General features: G+C 37.8%; 1 protein-coding gene across 1 annotated transcript in view; it reads left to right on the top strand.

The window, feature by feature from the left end:
• The window catches only part of DDX10 (DEAD-box helicase 10), a 164,037-nt gene that overhangs the window by 44,064 nt on the left and 100,609 nt on the right, over positions 1-19,364 (top strand). The window contains exon 13 of the mRNA XM_071735039.1: positions 6,128-6,587. Coding sequence (XP_071591140.1) covers positions 6,128-6,587 — 460 coding nt within the window. The remainder of the gene's footprint in view (positions 1-6,127; positions 6,588-19,364) is intronic.

Below are 19,364 nucleotides of genomic sequence, written 5' to 3' on the forward strand. Positions count from 1 at the left end.
TGGGCCATCTGGAAAGCCTGTCACTTCAGTTAATTTGATTTCTCCTGTTTTCAAGTTGTTGCTCATTCTGTCTTCAGAAAACATGTTAAATGTAGATGTAGCATATATTACAAGGCAAGTAATATGCATTTCTTCTTGGAATAGCTTCTGGGAGTATTTAACCTTTATCAGACTATTTTAGATCTTTGTCTGAACCTGTTCTGCAGTAAAAGAAATCACTGTGCTGTGTTATAATGTGTTCATATAATTTTGGAGAAGTTGCTAAATATATCTTATATTCAGTAAATAGTAAATAAGTAGTAACTTAATAGTAATAGCAGAATAAAGCACTAACTTGTGTAAAATTGTTGTGCAGAATTCTGTTTTGCAAAAGTGTCCTCAGATTCTTTACAGGTGGCTCATATTTCAAAAAGGAATGGAAAATTTCTAATTGTAGATTAGCAGCTCCTGTGACACTTAAAATATTGTTTTTGTCTTGAATGTCCTGTTTAATTTGTTTTGTGCAAAGTGTTTAAGATTCTGTCTCTTCAAAGAGTTGAGAGATACCCAGCTTTTCAACCAATTCATAGTGAAAATACTGTGTTAAGGTAAACATACTCTGTATCTAAAGATGTAATAAAGATCTTTCTTTAGTATAATCAGTGAACCTCAGAAAAGGTAGTATTTTAAGTCTGTTATGCCATTGATTTGAGTTACTTAAAAATATTTACTAATGATTGATCTTCCTTGTTCAAGAGCAAAGAAAAGTGGTATTCTTCTTAAAGCCTTATGGTGTGATTTGTCTGGACTTTTACTCTTTCAGCTTAGTTCCTGAAAATCTTTGTCAGCTTGGTTTGAATTCAAGGAGGTACCTTTTGTAAAACAAAATAGGTACTTATTGTAGGTGTTCTGTTCAGTTAGTTCTGCACATTCCCTGGGCAATGTTAGGGAATATGGATGTCTGGCTGCCTGAGTTTCTGTTGATGAATCAAACTTTTATCTCTACTTTCACTTATAGTAGCAAAATAATTCACTGGTTTCAGTATTGCCTTTAGAAACTAATTTAAAATGTCTTTCTATTTGCTTCCAAAAAGTCATTGCATTTGACACCAAAATACGGAAGTGGAACTTGGGTTGCCATTTAAAGGCTGTTGAAGTCTGAGAATTACATTGTGGTGCTAGTATGTTTTTAGTGTTCTGTGCTAGAATTTATGAAATCTTACTAAATAAATTATCTGCTTTTTGTCTGTCTTTATGGGAAAAGCTTGCACATTTCTTATTCCATTAGAGTGCATGAAATATGAGCTCTAAAATGAAAGAGTAGCTGTAACTTCAGTCAGAGTAGGATTGTGTTCTGAGTGGCATCTAATGAATTAATGAAAACTAATGTTACCCTAGTTGGGAGAAAGGAACACTGGCTCCTATATTCAGTTTTCTTTATTGAATCATAGAATTGCTTAGGCTGGAAAAGACCTTCAAGATCATCGAGTCCAGCCTTGTCCTAACCCTATTACCCTATTCTTGCTAACCCACCACTAGACCATGTCCCCAAGCACCACATCCAGGTGATTTTTAAACACATTCAGGGATGGAGACTCAACCATCTCCCTGGGGAGACTGTTCCAGTGATTAACAACCCTTTCTGTAAAGAAGTTTCTCCTGACATCCAGCCTAAATCTCCCCTGATGCAACTTGAAGTCCTTTCCCCTTGTCCTGGCATCTGCCACCAGGGAGAAGAAACCAACCCCACTCTCACTACAACCTCTCTTCAGGTTTTGTTAAAGAGTGATAAGGTCTCCCCACAGCCTGTTTCCCCAGACTATACATCCCTAACACCCTCAGTCAGTCCTCATAGGGGATGTTTTCCAAACCCTTCACCAGCTTTGTTTGGAGTTGCTCCAACACCTCAATGTCCTTTTTGTATTGAGGTGCCCAAAACTGGACACAGTACTTGAGGTGGGGCCTCACCAGTGCTGAGTACAGGGTCAGGATCACTTCCCTGGTCCTGCTGGTCACATAATTTCTGACACAAACTAGAGTGCCACTGGGCTTCTTGGCCACCTGGGCACATTGCTGTCTCATATTTTAGTATGACTGAATGCTAGACTTGCCAAATGAAAAAGAAATAAATTTTAATGAAACTGTTGGATCTAACAATGTGAGGAAACCTTTGCAGTTGTAGAATGTGTTGGTCCCAAATTGTTCTCTGTTTGGAATATACTATGGGAAAGATGAGGAGCAGCCAAAATATTAACACATCTTTGAGAAGTTAGGTAATGAAGCCTTTGGCAGTTGTTTGCGCACAACTTTATTGAGCTTATCTATTATTACTTTCATACCAAATTTGACCTTGATATCTGCTGTCTCCCTCAAGTCTGAGGGCTGTATCACAGAATCATAGAATTGTTTTGATGCAAGCACAGCCATTAATGTAGCTCTGCCACATCCATTACTAAACCATGTTCCCAGGCACCACACCTATACCTCTTCTAAATACATCTAGGGATGGTGACTCAACCACTTCCTTGGTCGGTCTGTTCCAGTGCCTGACAACCCATACAGTAAAGAAATTCTTCCTGTTATCCAATCTAAACTTCCTCTTCTCCTAGCTTCTGTTAGTTAGTAGAAGAGACAGACTCCCACCTCAGTGCAACTTCCTGTCAGGTAGTAACTGGGAGAGATAAAGCTCCCTCTCAGCCTCCTTTTTGCCAGACTAAACAATCCCTGTTCCTTCAGCCACTCCTCACAGGACTTGCTCTCCAGACCCTTCCCCAGCTTTATTGCTTCTTTGGACATGCTTCAGAACCTTGGTGTCCTTGTAGTCAGGGGCCCAAAACTTGTTGCAGATGTCATTTGAATTCTGATAGCAATGTAGAATGAATTCAGCAATGTAGAAAAATTGTCAAATGCTAACTAATTCTTACTCTAATAATTGAATAAAATTAAGTCACCAGTGCAGAACTGCAATCTGGCAGGTGAGATTTCATGTCTGAATTAGAAAAGCTGTGGTTAAGTCTCTTCCACATCATAGGCTGCTCTTTTTGATGCATTTTTTTTAACTTTTCCTGTGGAGAGAAAGCCTTGATACTAGCTCTGGAGACATAGAAAGCAATCTGTGATAAAATCAGGGTTTGCAAGCCTGTGTACTTGGTGTCTGTTTGCATGAGAAAGAACACAGACGGTGCAGTTGCAACATTTGACAGCAAATACTATGTAGAATGTTATCAAGTGTGAAAAGGCAAAAAAGTGTTACTCTTGCAAATGATTTTTTTTTTTCTACTTCAGTCCCCTTGCCAGAAATTGCACATCCATTGACATTGCAGCAATCTAGATGTTTTTTACCGTGCCTGGTGTCAAGGCCCAATTACAGTTTGAATCTCCTCCAGCTGCTGCAGTGAAGTGTTACATCTGCTTTGTTTGGTTATTTTCGTTTCAGTTAGTCAATAGGCCAAACTTTAACACATAGTTTCATTGCAAAGGTAATTAGTGTTACCTGTCAGACTCTAAAACAAGTTTAAGATCGCTTGTTCCTTCAATTTCAGTTTCCAAATGTGTTGTGTTATCCTCTCAGGAGTGCACTGTCAATAAGTGAGCAAGACACAGTGGATAAAAACATCCTTTTTTTTTTTTTTTTTTTTTTTTTTCATAAAACTGTGGCTTGTCTTCTCAGCAAGTTTGCTGATAACACAAAGCTGGGAGGAGTGGCTGACACCCCAGAAAGCTGTGCTGCCATTCAGAGGGACCAAGACAGGCTGGAGAGTTGGGCAGGGAGAAATTTAATGAATTACAACAAGGGAAAGTGTTGAGTCTTGCATCTGGTAAACAACAACCTCAGGTACCAGTACAGGCTGGGGGAGTGAGCTGCTGGAGAGCAAAGAAAGAGAAAGGGACAATGGGGGTGGTACTGGATGGAAAAATGACCATGAGCCAGCAATGTGCCCTTGTGGCCAAGAAGGCCAATGGCATCCTGGGGTGCATTAGAAAGGGGGTGGTTAGTAGGTTGAGAGAGGTTCTTCTGCCCCTCTACTCTGCCCTGGTGAGGATCCATCTGGAATATTGTGTCCAGTTCTGGGCCCCTTAGTTCAAGAAGGACAGGGAACTCCTTGAAAGAGTCCAGTGCAGAGCCTCCCAGATGATTAAGGGAAAATCTCTGTTACGAGGAAAGTCTGAGGGAGCTGGGTCTCTTCAGAACAGGAAAGAATGAGGGGTGACCTCATTAATGTTTATAAACATGTAAAAGGTGAGTGCCAGGAGGATGGAGCCAGGCTCTTTTCAGTTATATCCAATGACAGGACAAGGGGCAACAGGTACAAGCTGTAGCATAGGAGGTTCACATAAATAAAAGGACAAACTTTTTCCCTGAGAGCACTGGAACAGGAGTCTCCTTCTCTGGAGATGCTCAAAACCTACCTGGTCCTATGTGACCTCCTGTAGGTGACCCTGCTCTGGCAGGGGGGTTGGACTGGATGATCTTTTGAGGTCCCTTCTAGCCCCTAACTTTCTGTGGTTTCTGTCATTTATTGTTGCTGCTAATTGCCTGTAGAAGAACAGTACTGGATAATCAGAAATACTTAAAAAAACATTACATTAAAATTAAGACCTTTTTTTCTCATTTTTAACAATGTGGGTTGCTTTTTGGGTGCGTGCCCACTCTTCAGTGGCTTAGCCTGTGGCCAGTATGAGAGCTGCCCTGTTTAACCACAGGTGTGATTGTATTTGGTTTTTTGTTTGTTTGTTGTTTAAACTGGTTGTCTCTGCTGTTCATTGCTCTGTCCAGTGGCTGCCATTGTAAGCTCAAGGCTCTCTGGGCATGCAGTCCCCTCTTGCTGCTCTGTAGTACCATTTAGATGCTTCATGGACTGTTTATAATGACATTTCCACCAGGGATTGTAGGTTTGATTTTTTTTCTTCTGTGACATACATTTTTTGATTCCAAAACTCAGGTTTCTTTATTCAGAGCTGTGTGGTGATGAGAAGATATAATGCTGTCTATTTGTATTGAGCAGCATTGAGAGAAGAGGTGGTGTATAACTCCGTAATCTGAATTGAAAGAGGCTGGTGCTTTATATAGGTGTGTGTGTGCCTGTGTATGTATGTAGTCATTTTAATTTGATGAAATACTTAACTCTCATTAAGTGCACAGGGAAGCCCGAAGTATTACAAACACTATCAGTTCTGTATTTTGTGTTTTTAAATGTTTCTGTTGTCTCTGTGTATTCCTTGCACAGTACAGATGTTCCCCAATTTTTTTTCACTGAATAAGCAGGTTCCTGACCTCAAAAAGAAATTGAATAACTTTTTTGAATTTGAATTTGGATTTGACAGGGTCAGGTAGAATAATAGCAGAAAATTACAAAGTTTACTGAAATCAAACAATCTGGTGGAGACAGTATATTTTCCCACACAGTGCTTTCCAGTGTTGCTATACAGTATATTTGCTTTTTGGCTATTTTTTTTTCCCTTCACATTTAGAGTATCAGTATAATTTTGAATTGTCTTGAATAACTGGGTAAAATAATAGTATTGTTGGCACTGGTTTCATATGCCAAGAAGCTAAAGCCTTGCTGGAGAGGTATGCAGGTGGGTGAGATTTCCTTTGAGGGAGAAATATTTCCCTTAGCTTTTTCTGCAGTTCATAGTTTATCCATACTGGTTTTGTTCTTTTGATGTCTCCATCACTATGAGAGGGTGGGGGTAACGTTCTGGGTGGACTTTTAGTAGTGAAGAACTCTGACAGGGAGATCAGTGCTCTCTCAGTCCTTGTCATGACATCCATGTGTCTTCAATACCGAATTATATTGGTGTTTGCTTCAACATATTTTACTGTGAGTCACAGATAATTTGCTCTTGTCTACAGATTTTCAGGTTCTTTTTTTACTTTCTTTCCGGGGAGGATTTTGAAGTCTTCTTGAGAGTTTTTGTTTATTTTGTGTTGTTTTCTCTCCCAATGTTCACTTGCATTTTTCAAGCTAATGTATCCCTTTGTAGGCCAAATACTGTTTTACAAATACATTAGTCAGAATGAATCAATATGAATTTCCATAATTAAAACTGAATCACTTCAGCAACTGATGAGAGCTTCTAACTTAGTAAAAATTTGTGTATCTGCTCTTCAGATTAATTGATGTTTTTTAATTCCATGCTTTAGATCACTCGGTCTTGCAATGGCACCTCGTGTGAGATTTCTTCAAAAGGTTCAGAGAAAGCAATGTGTGAATGAGGCAGCTGGTGGGACAGATCACTTGAAGGCAGAGCAAGACAAAAATACCCTCTCCTTGATGAAAAAGGAGAAATGCAGAACTGATGTCAGTGGAAAGTTGTCTGTTAACGACAAAACAAAGGTGAAGGAGACTGAGAAATGTTCAGCTTCCAGTGAAGGTGCTGAAGAGAGTGATAGTTCTGAAGATGAATCAAAAGAGGTATCTGAGGAGGACGAGGAAAAAGAAGTTCCAGCAACAAGCAGGGTGCCAGACCCAGACTCTGGACAGTTCTTTGAAGATGATGATGATGATGATGATGATGATGATGATGATACTAAAGGTCTTGATTTGCTGACAGTGAAACGCCGGAATGTTTTTGGTGTGGAAGCTGAAGATAATCCTGCACCGGTAAGTGCTCTTTAGAGTAGGGCTCATGAATCTTAATGGTCTTGTATTGGACATACTCCCAGGTAAGGAGGAGAAGAAAAAAGAAATTTCTGCTCTTTGCTGAATACTTGCTCAAGGTCAGATGAGTTGTCCATATAAATCAGAGCTCAGAATTGCTCCCAAAAAATAGGTGGTATGACTTAGGCTTTTATCAGTTTATGTTATTAGATAAAGTAATTTTATTTGTATAACAAATATCCTTATAGTTGCTTTAACTTTTGAATAACAAATACCTGGGAAATTCTGATAGTTTTAATTCTTATCGATCACTTGTTTGCTTCTAGCTCCCTAAATAACTGCTGCTTTCAGTCAGAATTTTGATGCCATACCACAGCTTATGGTCCTGGGAACCAAATTGCAATACATGATAAGATTTCTGATACAAATCGTAACAAAGGATCTTTGCAATAACATAACCATCAAACCATGATTTTTACTTTCAGCAGACTATTTACTTTGCTATTAGGAACTGAGGCAGTATCAGAGAGAGAGAGTGTGTGCTTCTTTTAAAGCATGGTTATAAAGGCTTATTAAAAGTATTCATGTAGATCTTTAATTTCCTTGGTGACAAGATTAATAATTCAGGATTTCTCTGTGCTTAGTGTTCTGCAAAATGTGTCTTTCATTTAATCTTTAAATACAGTGCTGTAGTAAGGGTGGTTCTGTGGATTTTTAAAAAGTATTTCTATAAAGCACATTTGGTATGCAGGAATTGTGAAATTTTTGTGCATCCTTTGCTATCTAGCAGCTCTGTTGCTGTAGTAAAGTGATCCAAGCGAAATAGCCATCTGGTTCAGCAACATGTTTTTCTGAACTTAGATGTCTGCAAGGGGATCTTACTGTTAAGCAAAGCATTTCTTTTTACAACTGGAATTTTAAATCTTTCTTTTTTTGTGCTGTTATTTAACAATACAGGGCACTTTGCATGTACTTATGCTAATCAGCCCACTAGTTGCATTTATAAGCAGTATCTTTCCTTTAGTACTTGGTGAAGTATAGATTTCTCTCACTGTGTGGAGGATAAGCAGTTGCAGAGTAACCTGGGCACTGCCTGCTCTCTCTCCTTTGCTATGAGGATGCTGCTGCAGGTTGCCATCTCTCTGAGAACCATGGGTTCTGTCAGCTGTCCTGCCCCTGCTCAGCCACTCTCTGCCAGTAGCTTATATTTATTAATAATTTTTAGTTTCATGTAGAAATGAAATCTATGTTTTACAAATAAAGTGGAGTAAAATATTTCTGCTTCAGTTAAAGACTTATGTCCCTACAGCTTTCATATTGCTCCCACAATTTTCTGTGCTGAAATACACAGGCAATTTCATATTGTTTTTGTATGTTGGAAAACTTTGTCCAGGAAATGGTAAACAGAGGATCTTTGACATAAAAGAATGAACAAGAGAAATTTTATTAAAAGTGACAGGGATTTATACAGTAATTTGTAACCTGACCTTTTAACAGTTTTCCAGCATGTACATCTATTTTATGCTCAGGTAAGTCAGATGTTATTTTCTGTGGTTCAGTGTCGATAAACTGCATAAGTGATTTGAGCTTGGATTTTTAGCTGGTGATATAACTCATGGGAGAGTGTTCTGATGCATAAAAAGGAGGTCATCTATATGCATAGAGCCACTAGCAGCTAAGCAGTATTTAGCTGTTGTGTTAACATTTTTGTCTGGTTTTTTTATACTTGAATTTTAGTCATCTTGTCAGACATATTGTCTGACACTGTTTGACTTATTTTCTTCTATTGAATTTTCTGGTTTAGGGAAGAGAATATTAAACTAAGGAATTCTTATCATTCCTGTGACTCTCCTCCTCTTCCTTGTCTTCTTTTATGGACTCCTAAAAATTTCTGAGCAGACTATTTACTGCCTGCTTGGAACACTGTCGTAAGCATAAGTGTACAAAGGGCTGCCTTAGTATTTGCATGGTAATTGGAGTTAGTCTGGACTCTTAAAGAGGCTGTGGTTTGAATAATGTGGCTATGGAGGGAAATTTTGTATGTAATGATTCTGTCTCAGCTAGCTAGCTTGCCTTGTAATCCAATAATATTAAACACAATGAAATTTTCTGACACTTCTCAGATAAATATCCAGACCTGGATTTGTACATGTTTATAAAACCAGGAAATAATGGACAAGAATAAATGTCTCTAACTAGAAATGATGGGTGACTCTATACCAAGAAGCAGAGAGATAGCTGGTTATAATGTGGACTTTGCACACAAAATGTATTAAGAAAACATCATTTCACATGTACCAAGACGAGGACGTAGTCCTCCAGAATTTTCTTTTGTGATGTTGAGAAGAAAGCCTGGTACTCTCCACAGAAATACAAATTAATTTTCAGAGATTTGAAGCTTCTTGATTATATCTCTTATATTGGCTTTTCCTTCTGAATGGGATTCCTCTCTTGTTATATGTAATGAGAGAGATTTTTGCCAGTCTTGTGTTTATATACTGCTTTTTCTGTGTGAAATATTTTCTGATTTCTTTTGCCAGCTCTTACAATCTCTTCTTATGCTTTCAAATTAATTGATTTTAAATGGGTGACTTTGTCTCAGTGCTTTTCAGAGGATGTCAAGATAGAAAATAGTCAGAGGAGGGAAGAAGCAAAGGAGCAAGGGATCTGACTGTGGTAGTGGCTGATTTTTCACTTAGTGTCAGCCTTCTCTGCTTCTGCTGTAGCAGTGTGTTGTGGATAAGAGAAGAAAGCTGCTGCAGATAGCCCACTAGCTGTAAAAGGAGCATTATTCTTTGGAGACATGTGACATAACTAGTGTTCTGGCCCAGAAAATACAGAAGTTATTTATTTTTAAATTAAACAGTAGTTAATACTGTGATGCATTATATACCATAAATTCTCCTTCCTGCAGAATGCAAGTGCCCTAGATTCTTAGCTGAGTATAACAGTATGCTTATGTATTTCTAGTTGAATTACAGCAAGTAATGATTTATATGAAGTACAAAATATTTGCATACAAGTGAAGTAGGCCTACATTTGGATATTAGCCAAAGTTCTTAAAGAATCCAGGCTTGTGAAAAAATATCTTGTATCAGCCATAAGTGGAAATAAAACCTGCTGGACAGTGACATCAGCTTCTCTCTGCAACCAACACAGAATGCATTCCACAGAGTGGATGGGAAATTTTGAAGAAATCATTTTCTCTCTCCATGCAATTTTAGTAAATTGATTCTAACAAAACCCTGTTTTTTGACAATGTCTGTGATGTCCAGTTATGTATTCTATGTAATTCTAAAAAATCTCGTTCAGGAGTGATTCTGTAACCTATGCAGACAGAGCAAAAACATTTCTTTGTGTTATCAGGCAGATTTTGCTCCTCAGTTTTGCAGGAATGTTCTTTCCCCTGCCTTTATTATTTTTATGTGGGACATTCATGGCTTGTAACAATGGCTTTTCAGACAGTCCTTTGTGAAAACACATAATCCACATTAAACTTGGCATCTGTAAATTATTTACTGTTTAAATCTTCATTCCTCTTTCAGGTTAGCTGCTTTAGCACCCTTCTGTTTGTTCACATCCATCTTTAGATTTCTCTCTAAAGATTTTTGTTTGAATTAATTTTTTAGCAACTTACTGAGAGAACTTATGTGTTTTATGAAAAAATTACTGTAAATATTTAGGGTTCTTAGATCTTTAAGGTAGTCTTCCAGATATTTTTGCCCATCCCTGTGGTGTTTGGGAAATTTTGAAAATCTATTGGATTAGGTGTCTGAGCTAGTGGTAAGATATATATTTCAAATAAACGGCTGCTACCTGTCTTTTAAAGTATGTGTGCAGCATGAAATTGTCATCCTAAATATTTTTAATCATGTTTAAAATCTGGATAGAAAGTGTTAAATCAGGAATTTTACTTGAGTATATTGCCATTACTGCAGATCTTAGCTTCCTGGGTCATAAGCTGTGGAGCACATAATTCTGATGTGCTGGGCTTTGCTTCTGTGGAAAATTTTACACGTCAAGGTGCTTTTGAACCATTGTGAACTGTGGTACTTTTGATGCTCACAGTCTATCTTCTGGACCTTTGTTGCTTTTGTAAATAAGAACGTGGCATAGAAAGATGTTGGATGTGTAGATCACATACTTGGAACACTAAAAAGTCCTTAATTCCATATGCCATGTGAAGCAGCCTCACGAGTTGTCTTCACTCTGCGGAGGCTGCTGAAGCATCAGGTGTTCTGCTGTCCTAAGGAGAGGAAGCTGTTTTGCAAAGTGTGTCTGTGGCTGTAGTAATATTCACTCAGGTATTTTGAAACTTGTCTTTAATGATGTAAGGTTTGAATGTGTTCTTTAGTGAAGGTCTTTATGGTCTTGATTGATTGTGCAGAGCAGAGTGATGAGAGCAGGGTAGGCTATTTCTTACTGGTGTCAGCATCTGGTACAAATTCATGTTGCAATGAGATCAGCTTTGTCTTGTGATTGAATAGATGCAAAGTGGCTGAGACATGTGTGGTCTTGAGTCTTAAGAAATATTAGGGTACTGTATGATTTAAAAATTATTCACTGAACTATAATTTGTTAAATACTTCTAGTAGGTTATTCAAGCCTGCAGTAATACCTTCAGTTTTAATTGTGCTTAATCACTGATTTATAGCCTTCTTTAATATATTGCAGCAGTTTCATAGATTAGAGTGAGTGAGCCAAATGCTCTGCATTAAAACTGATTAGCTGTAATCAATATTCTCTGGATCCATCGGATTTGTAAATTCTACAATGCCACTGTTTCCTTTGAAATCATTAATTCCTGAATGCTTGCTTAGTGATGGCCTTGGAAGTATTAATAACTATGATGTAGGTTTTGGATAAGTGATTTTTTTAGAAGCTGAGTGCTAAAATTGTGAAATGCTACTAGAAATTAATACATCTTCAATTTTAAAAGGAAATCCTGTTTTCTAAAATAATAATAAAAGCAGATCAGAGTCTCCTGATTAATGTCAGCACAGGATGTATGTAGTTAGAATTCCAAGAATTGTTCTTCACTGTGCATGTGAATGTTTTCTCTGATACAAACTGTAAGTATTGCTTAGCAAACTACCTATGTACATTTTAAACAATATTTTGGGGCAGATTTCTGAATTTGTATCTGCAATGTGTAATTTTTAGCTGGAATTATTTAGAAGTTACAGGAAAAAAAATTGTTTTGGTGATGATTCATCATCTATTAGCCGAAATGAGTCCTGTGTAATTTGTTACAGTATCAGTAACATGCAGATTGCAACTTAAAGACTACTTAAAAAAGGAAAAATGTCTGTAGTGCACTGTTTTCAAATAGTGATCTGCTTCTGACTGGCCAGGAGCCACCTGGAGCTGATGCTTCTTGTTTCCATGACACTTTGATTTGTCCCAGCTGTGAAGAGTTGTAGTGTTGGCAGATAGAGCCGGGAGGGAGCCTTACCTTCTGCAGGATGGACTTGCTGCTCTCCAGCTTGGATAAACAAAAGCCTCCTGCCTCTGGGGATAAAAGTCTCTGAAAGCTTTGCTTTGAATGAGTGAAAGTAAATTAAAACAATTAAGGCCACAGCTGCTGGCATTATTTCAGTCAAAAATAAATGAAGTATAAATCTCTTTGGGCCAGCCTGGTGGGGGAGTCTTAGGTCTTTCCATCCTTCTTTACTTTCACCTTTACCATGCTGTTCCTGAGGGAGCTCATCCACTTGTTCCAGTTGCACAGGGGTTCCTCTCCTTTGCCTGAGCTATGGATGTGCTTGTTCCCCATGCAGGAAGTCTTGAGCCAGCTGATGCTGACCAGATCAAGACAGCCTGCTTTGCCTGCTCCTTGCCTCCCTACATGTTCTGTATACTGTGAAGTGACAGTGTTGTGCTTCAGAAGTGAGATGTCTGGTAATCATGGCTGAACAAAATGGGCTTGCATTAGTAAATCTCTCAGAAAAGGGTACAGATGGGAAGAAGTGTTGATGTCCTTGAGTGGAGGTAGCACAAAGGGAAACAAAATGACACAGGCAACTTTTTCAGGAGTTAAATGGCAATATAATTTCTCTAAAATCTGTCCTGTATATGACCAAGACCATAAAGCATTGTTAAAAATTTTGTTTCATGGTATTTTTCTGTGGCAGTCTTGACTGTGCTTCTTGCAGAGAGACTGTGCAGGTAGGCAGCTGGAGAAGTCAGCCTTGCTGAAAATGTGATTTTAAAATTAGTTTTATCCACTCTAGTGATGTGGAAGAGAAGGACCATGTCTGAGGTACTCATGCCATGATGATCAGCACACTGAGAAGGAAATACAGATCAATATCTATTGGAAATAATAGCTAGTACTGCCAGTGTCCATTTTAAACTGGAGTTGAGTTTTACTTAAGTGCATCTTACAAAAGGCATCCAGTCTGGATCTGTAGACTTGGAAGAGCTTAAAAATACACCACTTCTAGTAACTTCTTCCTGTCGTTTAACTCATTTGTTAGTGTTGCATTCAAGAGGTGGGTATGGAGGACAGCAGCTGGGAATAAAGATATTCTAACAAATATTCCTTTGACCTGCAAGAGAAACTTTATTTTTGCACACAGAAGAATGTGAGAAGATGCAATACTGTTAAGGAGGAGGTGAATGATATGATATAAATTGAAAATGCAATGTGCAAATGCAAATTAAGGCAATATTTAGCTTAGAGACACTTTGTTACTGAATGTTAGCATATGTGCAAGTGATTTGGAAAGCATCCCTTAGGTCTGGAAAAGATGGTGTGGGAGTTGAAGGGTCAGTAGTTTGACTGACTGAACTTGAGTCAAATTTCTGCCCCTTGCTGTTGATTTGCCCAGCAAGGCAAGCCTTAAAAGAGAAGAATTTTAGATACTTTATCTGCTATCTGCAGGTCATTTTTTTTTCTCTCATGGCTTCAAGATGAGCATTTACTCCAAGCCAAGGAAATACTGTATTTGTTTCTTGTGGCTCTACCTTCACAACCCTTTTTAATGTGTGAAATCCAGAGCATAAATGACTTATCTTAATTTTCAAAAATGATTTTGTTCTTTTTAGTACAGGTAATTTTTTCAGTGGTCATTGACACTAATCAATCTTGAAATTTCTCAGTTACTGCTAATCTTTTATGCTTGAAAAAATAACATCTTCATATTTTATTCTACCTTTGGACACTTTTTAAACACTGATGAGAAATAATATTCCTCTAAAACATTTCCTGATATAGAACAGCTGTTAGTGATTAAAAATTAAGACCTTTATAATGAAGTATTTTCTGGGTAAATTGAGAAGAGACTAAAAAGTAAATAGGAGTATGTTAAATTCTTCTAGTGGAAACCTATTGGAGCATTGAAATATAATTTTAGGTTGAATCTGTCAAGTGTGTGAGCATCTCATAGAAACAGTGTTAGCACAACATAAAATAGTGTTGGCATGTTGTTTTTAATTTTTTCTTTAGTTACTGGAATAGTAGTTAAACGGAATTTCAAATGATGCTGGTGCTACTTACCTTACAGTAGCGTAAGTTCTTTGGTCTCTGAAATGGGTAGAGCTGTCCTGGCATCCACACTGTGGAAGTGTTTAGGTAGTAACTACTGTAGTCCAGGGCCAATCTCACATGTTCTTGTTTTTCTGTAGCTCTTCAGCTAGATGAATTTCTTGCTTTCATGGCTGTACATGCATCTCTGATTTCCTTTACCTAGAAGCATATTCTCTTGTATTGGAGCCAGGCAATGCCTCAGATATTTTCTGGAAAAAAATATGTAGGGCATATCAGAGCAGATCTTATTTTGCCTTATCATTTTGTGCCTGTCTGAATGTTTGGACAGAATCTAGAAAAGGGCACATTCTCTGCTGGTGCAAGATACTGGCTACCAGGTTGATATAGGAACAGATTTATCAGTTAGATAACAAGAATCTTGAAGAAGATAGTATCCCCTTATGCTTAAGGAGAAGGAACTTGGGGAGGAAACTCTTGAGGGTGCTTTATTTTTACTGACATGAGGCAGGTGACTGGAAACCATTTTTGTTTTTCTAGTTGCTGTTCTTTGCATGGGTGAGGTTGTGGCTTTGTCCCCATGAGAGGACAAGAGCAGGATGGGCTTCCAGGAGCTGTAATGGTCTGGGTGCAGGATGCTGCTTCTGTGAGAGGCACCTGTGGGCAGGGCTGGGGCTTCCTTAAAGAAACCACAGCTGCTTCCACAGGGCCACAGGTAGGAGCATTGAAACTGCCCTCTGTGGCTAAAGGGTTTGACTCCCCTGGCAGGAGACATCTGTGCTTCCTTGTGTCTCACCCTTCTCTGCTGCTTTAGGGTTTTTTTGAGGAATAGAATGCTGTAGCATTTCTCCCTCTCCTGAATAAATGATTTTGCTTTGTTCCTGGTGGGTTATGTGGTTATTCTGAAGATACTCAAAAAATTAGATAAAGGGGAAAGACTGGTTAGGAGTTTAGCATTAAAACTGGAGAGTAGGTAGTTGTACTGTTGCTTCTAGCTCTCAAGTCTGCATAGAAGGAGGAAGCTATATAAAATGCACAAAAATCAGTAAAAGCAACTTTTATGTACATATAGGTAAAGCTAAAAAAAAAAGTTTAAATAAAGATTTTACAGTTAAAAACTCAGTTATTCAATACAGAAATGCAGTGCTTCTGAAAGACATCAACTAAATTAGTTCTCACTTTTTGCAGCAGGAAGGTTCAAATCTACACTGAAGTGTTTTTATAAAAGCATTAAATATAAATTCAGACAGAAGTTCTAAAGAGGTACAAATTCAGCAGGTTAATCTTTGTATCAAAACTTTTAAATCTGGATTACTAAGCAAGGTGTTCTTTTCCTTGAATGCATTTCAAATAGTCTTCAGCACTACTTGCATGGAGTTTCAGAAGACTTAGGTTGTATTGAAGTGAAGGAAAGAGCTCAATACTTGGATAGAAGGATTGTTGGAAACTGTGTCTCGGGTTGGCTTTCAAGAAATGGCTTGAGTGCATGCCAAAAGGAGGAAGTGAGTAAAGTTCCAGTTTGGGGTGGCATAAGGGGGAATGAAAATTGTAAGCTAGTTTAATAATGTTGCCACCAAACCGGTGAAATATGAGTATTTAATTTCCAAATGCCACATAAACTAAATTTGTTTCAAGAGTAAACCTAGGCTATCATTTTCTAAATTCTGCTGAGCACTTTTAATCAATTTCTTTAAAATTTCATCCTCCTTGAAGTATGGTGGGCATCTGTGATTCACAGAAAGAGCACCATATGTTGCTGGGATGTACTTGCAAAGAAGTGTGAATCTCAGAAAGCTCAGAAATATGTTTACAGAGGGCAATGACCAGGTTGTACCTTGGTAATTTTTAATGATGTGGCTCAGCAAAATAAGAAATCAGTTGTTTAGATATAGGTGACATGAAGTTTTCCACAAGTATAGCTATGTGTTTGAGCCTAATGACTTTAATGCAGGGTGTCTCAGGTTCTTCATTCATGACAGATTACATGGTGTTTAAGGAAATTTAAGATGATGGAAGATACCAGGTTATTATTTTTAACTGACAACCTGTAATGGGTTTCTTTTCCTAAATTTGACTTGCTTACTTTGAGCAAATGCAATGAGGTCATCTTCTGTGCTATATAAAAATATTTTTTTTGCTACATACAGGCTGCTTGAAATTCATTGGGCAGTTCTGTGTGCATTAAGGTCTGGTGTTTGTGTACTGGGTGTGTGTAGTCCCTGTTCCTTGCTTTTGCAAAATGATGGAAAATTGAAGGTCAACGCTGATGTCTCATGATAACCTCTACTGTGAGTATAAAGAAACTTTGTGGCTTTTTAAACATGTCCTTTCCCTTTTTCTTTATTCTTTGTGTATCTTAACAAGGAAGAGCTTTGGCTTTTATCTTTGGAGCACTCTGAAAGTGGGACTTCCTAGCCTGCTTAGATTGGTGAATTATAATTGAGTATCAGTGTCTTGAGACAGAGTTTTGCCATTCTCTTCCCTTCAGCCAAAGGGCTGAAATCTGTCACTGAGTGCAGTTTAGGATTATCTAGCATCTGACTTTTCAAACTGTCCTTGAGGTCCTGCTGGACAGTATATAGCTACTGCACTTGCTGTGTTCACAGCCTGAAAGGACTTGGTACAAAACAGAAATTCAGTGTTTTGTGCTGTGAGACCTGGGGCATCTGAATGTCAAACTCTATCTGATGAAAATGCATTCTTCTACTTTAATAATATAGCAAGGGTAGTATAGTTTAAATTTATAGTTGACATAAGGATAAGGTCATCAAGTAGATCAGAGGTGAATTGGAGTTGACCCTGTTTTTTTTCCACTTTAATTAATTTACTGACTTACTAGGCTACCAGATGCTCAGGTTACAGTGCATGACTAAGTTGTGTGACAGGTTGAGTGTTAACTTAATTTTTAAAAAATAAAATATGATTTGTATACATAAAATATTTAACTCTTATTTGCTTTATACACAAAATATGTATATGATATATAAAGATAAAATATTTCTATAGAAGTATTATTTGTATACATTTCATATATGTAAAATCCACATACAAATATATAGAGGTATGTGAATATTTATGAAAAAGATTCTGCCCAAATACTTCTACCTTCCATGACTTTTCTAAAAGACCTCATTGCTGAGTGAACTCAGTATGCTTTATGTGGGGTCAATTTTTCTAATGTAGGTGGCAAGAATCTGATGATTAACATTTTATTTTTTGTAGTATTTCTTACAGGAACTTCTTAGAGATTTGTGATCATCTGGAAGATGCCCTGTTGTAGACAGCAGTTGGTAGAAGCTTGCAGAGAAGCAGGGTATACCCATCTCTCAGGCAGTTTTGGTATTGAAGATATTTCATATAATGGTTCTAGGGTAAACTTAATTTTGTACAGGAGCTATCCCTTGCTTCATATTCCTTTCTTTCTTAGCTCCTCTATATTGTTATTCCTTCCATTAGTGCTGACTCCATTACAAATGCAAGAGTTATCTGACTCACCAATCAGTTTTCCTTGTGCTGAAAGATAAATCTGCCAGCTCTTCCAGCCTTGTATTTAGTCTGAAATATTGGTCATTAGATTTTCAGGAAAGAGAATGAGCTGATACCTTCTCAGCCTCATTTTTGTATGTAATCAAGGCCAGATGACAAAATCTGCTGATCCCTTGCTGTTCAGGTGTAGGTTGAGATGCTGGAAGAAAAGGTTTATGCTATGTCTGTGTATGGTAATGAGCAGCTAGATTCCTTTTGCATTATTCAACACACATGATTTCTTTCAGTGTATGTGGTCATGTTTCAGAAGTTAAACTTTGGTTGGATGCCCTCTGTGTGTCAGGAGTGGCAAAAGTAGTCACTTAGTGCTTAGTGTTAGCTCTGCTTAGAGGGAGGGAATTAAGTTTTTTGGTTTCTTTTGTTCTAGGCAAATTTCACAGAGGTTATTGCTCAACCAAAAGGCATTAAACAATAATAATGTAAGTAAATAAGGAGAGGTAGATTTTAGAAGAGAATGCAGAAAGTCACTGATACCTAAACATGAATGCAAATTTACTAGTGGCAATTAGAAATCTTAGTTCTTCTGGGACAGGAGTTAATTTAAAATGTATGAATTATTAGTACCTCACCTCTTTATCTTATTCCTTATTTTGCATTGGGTATGCTAATGGCATTTACACCAGTGAAACCCAGTTCTGTTTCATCAGAAAGCTGCTGCAGCAGATACTATTTTGTGAACATCTGTCACTTTTAATATTGGGTTGGCAACCCCCCAAATTGTTAATGAATAAATGAATTCTAAGATCTGAGCAGGCTGTGCTTGTATCAGAAAGCTTTGGTGGCTAGCTGCATACACAACAGGAAGCACTTTTAAATACTGGGTCTCAACTAATTAAGTTATTCTAATATATGGGGCTTTGATGAAAGCACTTAAAAGTTGAAAGAATCTTAAACAATAATAATAAAAAAATCCAACAACCAAAAAGCCTACCCAAGAAGTCCCTCTTGAGATTCAAATTGAGAAGTATTGTTAATCCCAGCTGTGTAGTCAGAGCAATGTGCCAGCTGCCCCACACCTGGGTTTGACAGCTGACTGATGCAGGCAGAATGACAAGTGGTAGATAACAGGAGAGAGTATTTTTCATATGGTCTAAGGGGTGATGGGACACCACATCAAATACTTATTTATTTATTTATTTTTTTAATGGTCTCTCAGCACGGAATGAGAGAGCACTTGAGGCAGCAGTAGCAGCAACATCTCTTCCTTTCCACATAGGCATTGCCAAACTGAGTGCAGCAAAGTGCTGCCTTGAAGGTTTTCTGGAGATGAATTATTCTGTTTTTGAAAAGATGGAATAGGGTATTTTTTTCTTCAGTGATTTTTTTGATACATGGTTTAAGATGGATGAAGTTTTCTGGGTGAACTCAGACACTGAGAAGAAAAAACTGCTTACTTCAGAAGGAGAGGAAGAAAGTTTACTTTAGGAAGTGTTCCAGACCTTTCTGCATGGCCTGGGACAGGTCACCCAATCTTTCTGTCCCTTTTGCAAAGCATTTAACTTGAGTGTCTAAGCTTATATGGGTGTTCCTCCAAGTGCATTCACAGATGTACAGGTGCACATGTCTAAATTATTTCTCTATACTCAACCTGCGTAAAGGGGACAGTATATTTTTGAGAGGGTAAATAATTTGATTTTTTGAGTGCTCAGGTGATTACAGTGATGGAAGCCATGTAAGTTCTGGCAAAAATCTCATCATGTTTTGCCTGGTAGAACCTCTGCTGGCTGCATTACTTTTGGTGGCAA

This window comes from Heliangelus exortis, chromosome 1 (assembly GCF_036169615.1).
Source record: "Heliangelus exortis chromosome 1, bHelExo1.hap1, whole genome shotgun sequence".
Lineage (NCBI taxonomy): Eukaryota > Metazoa > Chordata > Aves > Apodiformes > Trochilidae > Heliangelus > Heliangelus exortis.